General features: G+C 48.0%; 1 protein-coding gene across 2 annotated transcripts; it reads left to right on the top strand.

Annotated features, from left to right (window-relative positions):
• Positions 1-26: 26 nt before the first annotated feature.
• Positions 27-8,963, top strand: Fastkd3 (FASTK mitochondrial RNA regulator 3). 2 transcript variants are annotated; one of them, XM_048458591.3, is made up of 7 exons: positions 27-177; positions 1,447-2,907; positions 3,084-3,169; positions 4,868-5,042; positions 6,133-6,202; positions 6,892-7,006; positions 8,550-8,963. In XM_048458591.3, the coding sequence occupies exons 2-7, from the start codon at positions 1,470-1,472 to the stop codon at positions 8,646-8,648; spliced, it is 1,983 nt and encodes a 660-aa protein (XP_048314548.3). In that variant the 5' UTR covers positions 27-177; positions 1,447-1,469; the 3' UTR covers positions 8,649-8,963. The 2 variants fall into 2 exon arrangements, with proteins under 2 accessions (XP_048314548.3, XP_048314556.3); XM_048458599.3 differs by having other exon boundaries at positions 57-177; positions 1,452-2,907.
• Positions 8,964-9,164: the final 201 nt, after the last annotated feature.

The following is a 9,164-nucleotide window of genomic DNA, read 5'->3' on the forward strand; positions in this document are numbered from 1 at the left end:
CGATGGCAACGCCGGCGGACCTGGGCCAATCGCTGAGCGCCGGATGTGGGCGGTGCCTCGGTGCCGCCGCGCTTGTCTTGTCCCGGGATGTCCTCCCGGTAGGGGACGGTGTCAGGGTACGGACGTTTTCAGGGCTCGGAAGCTCCGCGTCGTCCGGACGCGGCTCGGATCCGCTCGGTAAGTTCCGTGGGGGAGCGTTTTTCCGGCCCTCCGGCCACGATCGCCGCTCAGGTCCCCCAGTCGCGCTCCCTTGGGCTCCTTCCTCTGCCGTTGCCCTGTCTGCTTGCTTTTCTGTGATTGTTTTAACAAGTGCGCAGCCCCAGCCGATGACCCACCTTTGCCTGTTTCGTACCCCGAGTTTGAATTTTGCCGGCTGCTCCTCCCCTCTCTTAAAAAAACAAAACAAAACAACAACAACAAAAGCAATCTATATATACTTTTTCTTCTGCCAACACGTGAGCCTCGAAGTTCAGAGATAAAATTTAAATTCCAGCCCCTTTCGCTTACAGCATAACTGGGCACGGTAGAGCCCCCGTGCTGCAGTTTCTTAGCTGGAAAAGCGTCGATCAAACGAACTGAATTCCTGTAGGCTGGTCCGTAGATAGGACTTAATGCAGAGCCTGGGTAGCGACCGCACTTCGGATTAGGAGGGTGAGGCACCAGGAAGTCAGCCCCAGGATGCTATGGTGCACCTGTGGATCCTCCTAGCTCCAAAGGGGCTCCACTGAGAAGAATATCGGGATGAAGCGAACTCAGTGAGTTCATTGATGAAACAGAAAGACAGGATCTCTTGAAGACTGTTAGGAGACACGTGGGTCTGAAAGCCTCATCAAGTAACAACGATGTATGTGTTTGTCGGGCTTCTGGACTATTTCCTCAGCAGCCAACTTTACCTATTAAGGGAGGCGCGTGTTGGTGGACTCCTTTTATCCATAGAACTTGGTCCTTGAAAAGGAAACGTTCATGAAAGTACATTGTGTGGCCCTGCAGCCGGAGAAGGGCATGCTTAGTACATCCTTAGTACACCTATGACACAGGAAGTTTAGATTTAGGGCATAGTTCATTTTTTAAAAAAAGTCTTTGTGACTCTGCCTAGAAGTGTGTGCTGGTTTTTTGCGGGTAGTCTGACTAGTTACGGTGAAATTGTTGTGTGTCAGCCAATGAGATATGGAGGTCAGGGCCAGGAGAAGGGGTGGGGAGGGGGTCTTTCTATTTCCTGGTTCATAGGAAGAGAAGCCTTGATATATATATATATATATATATGTATATATATATTAATTATATATAATATATGTTATATATAATATATATATATTAGCGAGATTCTTGTGTTTTAGTCTTTGTCATGGGATGCTCATTCTTAGTTTTGTAAACATTGATGTTAATCGTCTTTCTCAATACATTTGACCACGTTTTTTGTTTTTTGTTTTTTCTTCTTATGCTAAGTCCAGAGTTGTGACTCGGATGGCATGGCGTTAATCACCCTGCGGAGAAACTTCTGTCATATTTCTGATTTTTGGATACCTGGAGCTGTGGCTGCTTTGAAAATTCATCCTGCCAATCACGTCCAAAAGATAGTCAAAGATCGTCTCCATGTTTGGTTCTGTTCCCTACACCCTGAGCTGTCCAGGGTCAGATTCCATCATTCCTACTGTAAAAACTTCCATTCACAAAATGGAAATGACCTTCATCCAGTTGCTGAGCCGTGGTTCTCTCAAGCACAGGAATGGAACCAGCCGGAACGAAGCCTTACCCTCGAGGATGAAGAGACACTCTGCAAGAGACTAAACAGCTTCATCTCGCCCGATGAAGTGTTGAGTTTCCTAAGTACGCTGGACACTCTGCCTGTTACTTTGGCATCAGCAGCCTTACACAGGATTTGCGAGGTCGGGGAAAGAGATCATGACCGAAGGCTGCCGCAAGGAATACTAGAAAACAGCATCTTCCAAGCTCTGTGCTTTCAGTGTGGGCGGGATCCCTCACATCTGACTGATGCTGCTGTGGTGACGGCTTTGCAATCTCTGGTTACATTGCCTGTGGAGCCTCAAAGCAGCCTGATGCTGAGCTTGGTGGCAGAATGCAGGAGTCGTCTCCAAAGAGGCCTTTTGGAAGCCCGCCTTCTTTGTATTCTTGGGGAAAGCCTGGTTAGACTTCAAGGTGCAGGCTGTGAGACACTGGAACTGGTTCTTTGTCAACTGCAGAGTAAAAATTTGGAAACATTTGCCCCGGAGGATATCGTGGCCATTTATAGAATCCTGCAGGCCTGTCCTGAAAAAGTGGACAAACACCAGACGTTTTTAAACACAATAAACAACTTTTCCCTTTCAATAGTTTCCTTCCTGAGTCCTAAATCCATAAGCCACGTGCTCACCGCCCTAGTGGCTCTGGACCAGACTCACGCGGTTCCACTGGTTATAAAACTGGGCAAACACATGGTGAGATACATTCCTCGTTTTACCAGTGAAGAGCTGGGGAAGGTCTTGGAGGCCTTTGTGTATTTTGGATACAGCGACAGGTTCTTCACGGAGGCCCTGGAGCGGCACATAGCTGCCCTGTGCCTCTCCCTGGACCCTGACGTCACCAGCGCTGTGATGGCCTACTGCAGTAGAAAGCGGATTCGCTCCGAGCCCATCCTCGATGCCGTGGCGGAGACTTTTGTTTGCCAGTCGGAAAAGTTCTCACCTAGTCAGATTTCTGAATTAATCGAACCGTTTGGAAAGCTAAATTATTTGCCGCCAAATGCCCCTGCTTTATTTAGGAAGCTGGAAAATGTGCTCTTGGCTCATTTCCGTTATTTTCCACCAAGAATGCTACTGAGGCTTCTTCATTCCTGCTCACTGATTGGATGCCATCCGGTCAACTTTATGTCAAAAATATTCAGCCCCTTTTTCCTTCAACGGCTCCAAGGTGAGGCGGTTAAAAAATTTACCCTTGTAACTTGGGATGTACTTGGGTGCTGTTTACATTGACTCATAATTCTAGTGTCATTTAAAAGTGCGTCTCATAGGAGGAAAAAATTGTTTTATGATCATAATCCTTCATTGTGCATGCCAGAATTCAAGCTGAACAACTGATTTTTTCAGGTGAAGAGTCGTGTGTGGATAGAGTCAGCCTGGCGCAGCTGACTCAACTTTTCATGGCCTCCGTCCTAGAGTGTGCTTTCTATAAGGTGAGGATACAGACGTGCCTGACGTGGCTTTATGTCCCCCGGGATGCCTATCTTTAATTTCCTTTGATTTTGATCTCAAACAACAGAACTTTGACTTGAGCAGGAATGGCCCTGTGGTGTGGCCTTGTTGTTGGCAAATGACCCATCTCTGTATTCTCGTCTTTGCCCATGGGCGTACTGCCGCCTAGCTCCTTAGATTTCATCAAACATGAGAGGTTCCCTACTGCAGACTCCCCAGCAGGTTCTCACCATCCAGGGAGCTGTTGTAGGGAGCCAGTCTGGGGACTGAACAGTCCTGGAGTTGACTCTAATTCTAGGGACAGAGTGTTTCTTTGACACTGCATCAAGAGTCAGGGTGCATTTTTTTCAGGTCTGGGTTCAGGACGAAAGCATTTCTTTCACTAGCACTGGTTTCAGAGCCAGGGTGGGTTTCTTTGGTCCTTTTTCCCTATACTCCCATGTGCACGTATGCGTGCAGTGAGCATGTTTCACAGTGTGGACAGGATACATGTGTTCTCTGTGGTTATCTTTATCTCCTGGGGCTTGTAGCTGCCCTGGGTGATAAAAGGCTAAATGGCTTTCCAGATGAATGGCCGGTCTGCTGGCGCCTTTTGTTTGACCTCTCTCCCTTTCCTTTAGAAAGTGACACGTAACTCCCACACATGTCCCACTTACCGTGGGTGCTGTTTATCAGTTTGGCACAACCTAGAGTCACCTGGGAAAGAACAATCTCAGCTGAAGAATTGCCTCGATATGATTTGCCATATCCGAGGGGGAATCCTCTTGATGATTTACAGGGGTAGGGCTTGTCCCCTGTGGGCAGCTCCGCCCCTAGGCTTCTCCTGGGATGTATAATGAAGCACGCTGAGCGTGGTAAGCAGCACCCCTTGGTGTCTTCTGATTCACTTCCTGCTTGAATTCCTGCCCTGACTTCACTCAGTAATGGCCTGGGGACAGAAAGTGGAAACTCAGATAAACCATTTCTTCCCCAAAGTAGCTTTGGGTCATGGTGTTTATTACAGCAGAAGAGAAGCAAACTACAACACCACTGTTGGACAGTTCAGCTGAGAGCCAAGAGGTGGCAATGTGTGCCTTACCCCAGCTCTCAGGCGGCAGAGGCAAGCGGGACTGCCAGAGGTGCACTGAGAAACCCTGTCCCGAAAAACACACAAACCAAAACCATAGCTGAGAATGATTGTGACCTTGAAGCATCTCCAGACATACAAAGAAGCTTTTAAACTGAGCCTTCTGTGCTCCTTTCTGTGTTCCTTCCTCCTTTAAGAGCTGAGAGCTAGAGCAGCCTTCCCGTGGTGCCCATGTCCCAGAACCATGCCGTGTATATAACGTAACGTTGTACCCATGTCCCAGAACCATGCCGTGTATGTAACGTAACTTTGTGCCCATGTCCTAGAAACATGCCGTGTATGTAACGTAACGTTGTGCCCATGTCCCAGAAACATGCCGTGTATGTAACGTAACGTTGTACCCATGTCCCAGAACCATGCCGTGTATGTAACGTAACGTTGTACCCATGTCCCAGAACCATGCCGTGTATGTAACGTAACATTGTGCCCATGTCCCAGAAACATGCCGCGTTTGTAACATAACAGTGTCCGTTGTTTCTCCTGGTGGCCTTCAGCTCACTATTGCTCTTTACCTTTGGTTTTTCTTTCTTGTGTTTGCACGTATGAATTTTAGGGCCCCAGACTTCTTCCTCAGTACCAAGTGAAGTCGTTCCTCACCCCGTGCTGCTCCCTGGAGACCCCCGTGGATCTCCATCTCTACAAGTCTGTGGTGATGGGGCTAATTGATCTTTTAGGATCAAGACTGTATTTTGCATCAAAAGTGTTGACACCCTATTGTTACACCGTAGGTAAGTAGCTCAGGGGTCTTGTCTTAGTCAGAGCATCCTGTCCTTGTTAAGCCATATACAGGACTTAGTAGCCAGAGGTGTGAGATGCAGGAGGGAAGCTTCCCTCACCTGAAGGCAAGGAGAAGGAGGGGTTATCAGAGTTGTGCAGAGCCAAAACTCTGAGTTCGAGTTTCACACATGAGCCACATAGTAGCAGAATGTCCTGGGCAGAGGATCTTAACCTTTTCCTACTTGATCCCTCATCTACAAAACGAGAGAAGGAACAGTGACCTCTGAGACTGACGGACTAAGTAAGATAGTGTCAGTGATGTTTGTAGCTTAGGCCTGTGTTGTGTGTCATTCCTTTACTGTACGCAGCTGTTTAAACACAGGATCCTCATCACACTGCCATGCTAGCCACATTTCAGGTGCTCAGGAGACACACATGGTTCTTAGACGTTCGCATAGATGGCGCTGGCCTAGATCCTCATCTGCCGTCGTTCTCTCGTGCAGGCTGATGGAGGAGTCCCTGTCCCTCCACCCTAACTGTTCTTCAGGTTGTTGAGGAAAAGAAAACGATCACACATAAGACAGTAGCTTGTGGACGTGTCTCGTCTTTGTTTTACTGGGCTCTTTTTACAGAATGGATGGTAGTGTCAGAAAGAGAAGGAAGGGATGTGCACATGCTTGGGAGGCACCTGTCAGGGTGCAGGGTGCTTGTGTACAGGGGGAGAGAGCAGACCTGTAAGGAGGTGCGGTCTGCAGCTGGCCAGTGTCAGCGTCACTTAGAGGGTTTTCTCCCTCTGGGCTGAAGGGTTCAGGCCTTCGTTACACGAGGAAGGAGAGGGTGGACATGGTTTTTGGCATGCTGTAGATTGCTTGAAACACCACTCTGTTTCAAAGTAACTGAGACTTCTTATTTCGAAGCTGGCTTGCTTCATCTGTGGGGTCCATTAAATGACTGTTCTCACTGTTGGTTGTGGCCATTACTTTGCAGCCTCGGCCCTCTGAGAAAGGCAATACGGAAGAAGTGAAACCAGAACAAGGAACACAGGAAGATAATGTTGTTGAGGGTATCACATGAGGAATTTTTCCTTTCTTCTTTTGCCAGATGTTGAAATTAAATTAGATGAAGATGGATTTGTGTTGCCATTTACAGTGGATGAGGATGTCCATAAAAGGTAAAGAAACTGTTGGTTTAAAGTTAGAGTTAAATTAGCCAACTGATGTTTTCCTCAAGATGGACAGCAGCAATTCCGGAAATTAAAGCACTGAGCTTCGTAAGACTGAAGCAGCAAGCACAGGGCCACACTGTTCTGCACCAGCTCCTCTGTGTGTCCAGTACAGCTTTTAGCTTAGCTTAGGATTTTTATGAGACTCCCAACCATGAGAAGAAGTGGGTCTCTGGCTCTCTTGCCTGCCTCGGGACGCTTCCTTTCTGTTGGGTTGCTGTATCCAACTTTGATACGATCGGTTTTGCTCCATCTTGTTGTGTTTTATTTTGTCATGTTTGGTTTTTATCTCTTAGAAGCCTGTTCCTTTCTAAGGAGAACCAGAAAGGGAGTGGGAGGCAAAGGGGAGGGGGAGCAACTGAGAGGAATAGGGGGAGGGAAACTAATCAGGATATGCTGTGAGAAAAGAATTTATTTTCAAAAAAAGGGAAAAATACTGAACTTATCATTTTTGGAAAATCCTTTCATTTGATAGATAATAATAGTACTAGATGTTTTCCCGCAGACTAAAGGACAGTCTACTCACGATTCATTTAAAAATAATATTGACACACGAATAAACAAATTCAAATAATCTCTGGCGACTAAAGACAAGAACTTTAGCTGGTTCACGAGTTACAGCTCTTTTGCTCTCACAGGGTGGCACTGTGCATTGACGGCCCGCAGCGGTTCTGCTCTGACAGCAAGTACCTGCTCGGGAAAGAGGCCATTAAACAAAGGCACCTGCACTTGCTCGGCTACCAGGTTGTTCAGGTAAAAAAGCAGTGTCCACGACCGATTGGCTTTATCAGTTATGTCCGCTGATATAGCGCAACTGTAAACTGTTTACTAGAGCAGACGGCAACCCGTGAGCGGAGCAGAAAACATTGGGAACACCCAGATGGGCGTGGGGGCAGGGGCATGGCCAGGGTGGCCCACCCATGGCGGCCGGCCCGTTGTCTGTGCACAGCCTTGTCTGTGCACAGCCTCGTCCGAACGCCCCTAGCTCATGTTGTGCACTTCTAGCTTAGGTGCTGTTCTGTCAGTTCATGTAAGTGGTCCCCGCAAGGCTAGGTTTAGTTCCTGAGCCCTGTCTGTCACTGTCTGCTCATGCATCTTACAGGCCCAGCCTGATTTAACTTGCTTTAACTGTCAGTGGGCGGACACTCAGGCAGACCACCCTGCTCTGTATAGTTTATATCTTAGACTTACATTATTTGACTTGCATTTTGTTATTAGAATTTTCAAAACTTGCTGTTTTCCGAAGTGGTACATATCTATTTCCTTATCAGTGCCTAACTCTGCCTAGAATTGCTAAGGTTCTGGAGTAGCTTCGCTTCAGTTTCTGTCTGATTTAGTGGGTAAATCAAGCAAGGTGGCTCCAGGGTCTTCATCTACTGTTAGTGTCCACAGCATTATGTTCTCAATAGGGACTTTGTAAGGTCTGCTGGGGGATCGCAGTAAACATGGACAGGCCTGCCCCCGTGGCAGTAAACATGGACGAGCATGTCCCCGTGGCAAGTAAACGTGGACGAGCATGTCCCCGTGGCAGTAAACGTGGACGAGCATGTCCCCGTGGCAGTAAACGTGGACGAGCATGTCCCCAGTTGTCTTTAGTAGTTATTAACTCCTCTCTAGCTTGCTTTCTGGTGCTTTTCCATGGCACCATCCTCGTTCCCAAATCCATTTTCTAACAGCTAGCCGTGTAGTATGTGCAGAAACCAGTTTTTTCCATGCTTTAGCCTAAACTCCAGACTTCTGTCTTAGCATTCAGGACCATTCATTCATCCAGACTGCACCCAGGCCTACCCTTCAGACACATGGCCTGCTCCCTAGCCCACGCTCCCAGCGCTGGTCCCTACCCTATTCCTCTGTATTCCCTCTTTCCCCATCCTCTCTTTTCTTCCCCTGCCCCGTCCCTCTCCACTTTCCCCATCTCAAGCTCTCCCTCCGTCTTTCTTCCCTTTCTCCCTCTGCCCTTGCTATTTCTGCAGCCAGCCCTGGCTCTGGCTTTGTGTGCTTTAGTGCTTCGTCGGCCGCCCAGCTCAGGCTCACTTCTCGGCCCTCTCCTGTCAGTACAGGCTCCCCCTCAGTACTCAGTCCTGAGTACACTGAGCACATACTCCGCTCAGTTTCCCCTCAGTGCCAGCATTGCCCTGTAGGTGCCGGGAACTCCGGGGTCACGGGTTCCTCTCCCAAGGCAGAGGAAGAGCAGCGTTGCCTGGGATGGTGACGGGTTTTCATGACTACTGTCCCTGCAGGTCCCCTATCATGAGCTGGGATGGTGACGGGTTTTTATGGCTGCTGTCCCCTGCAGGTCCCCTATCACGATCTGGAGTTGCTCACCTCAAGACTTGAGTTGGTGGAGTATTTACAAAGCAAGCTATTTCCTTCAAACTCCCCCGTCCATTGGTAACCAAAGAAACCGGCATCGGGATTCAGAGTGTAAGAGACTGAGGAGTCTGTGACGTAGCTGCTGCCTGGAAAGTGTTTACAGATGTGGGATCTGAAATGGGTCTGTGGCTGTTCTATACCATGTATACATGTATTGGTGGTAAATTATTATTTATATGTACTTTAGCGGTAAATTTAAAATCAACTTACATGAATGTTGTAGATGCCTCGACTGCATCGAGCAGAATCATTAAATGCAATAAAGCAATGTAATGAGCAAATGTTCATTGTATGTCTTATTATGAAGGATTTTCTGCTAATAAAGACGTTCTCTAGAGGTGTGTGTTTTCCAATATGGGTGAGAAAACATTTTCTCTTTTACTTCCTTTATTGGTGGGAGTGATGGTTGGTAAGAAGGATGGAAGTGAAGGGTTTGGGGGTTCCTGGATGCGTGAGGAATGAGCCGCATTATTCTGTGCATTGACGCCCCGGCTTATCTGGGAGCAGCTTTAGGGGACAGGTGTGGGGGGCACTAGAA

This window comes from Myodes glareolus, chromosome 15, assembly GCF_982192425.1.
Source record: "Myodes glareolus chromosome 15, mMyoGla1.1, whole genome shotgun sequence".
Lineage (NCBI taxonomy): Eukaryota > Metazoa > Chordata > Mammalia > Rodentia > Cricetidae > Myodes > Myodes glareolus.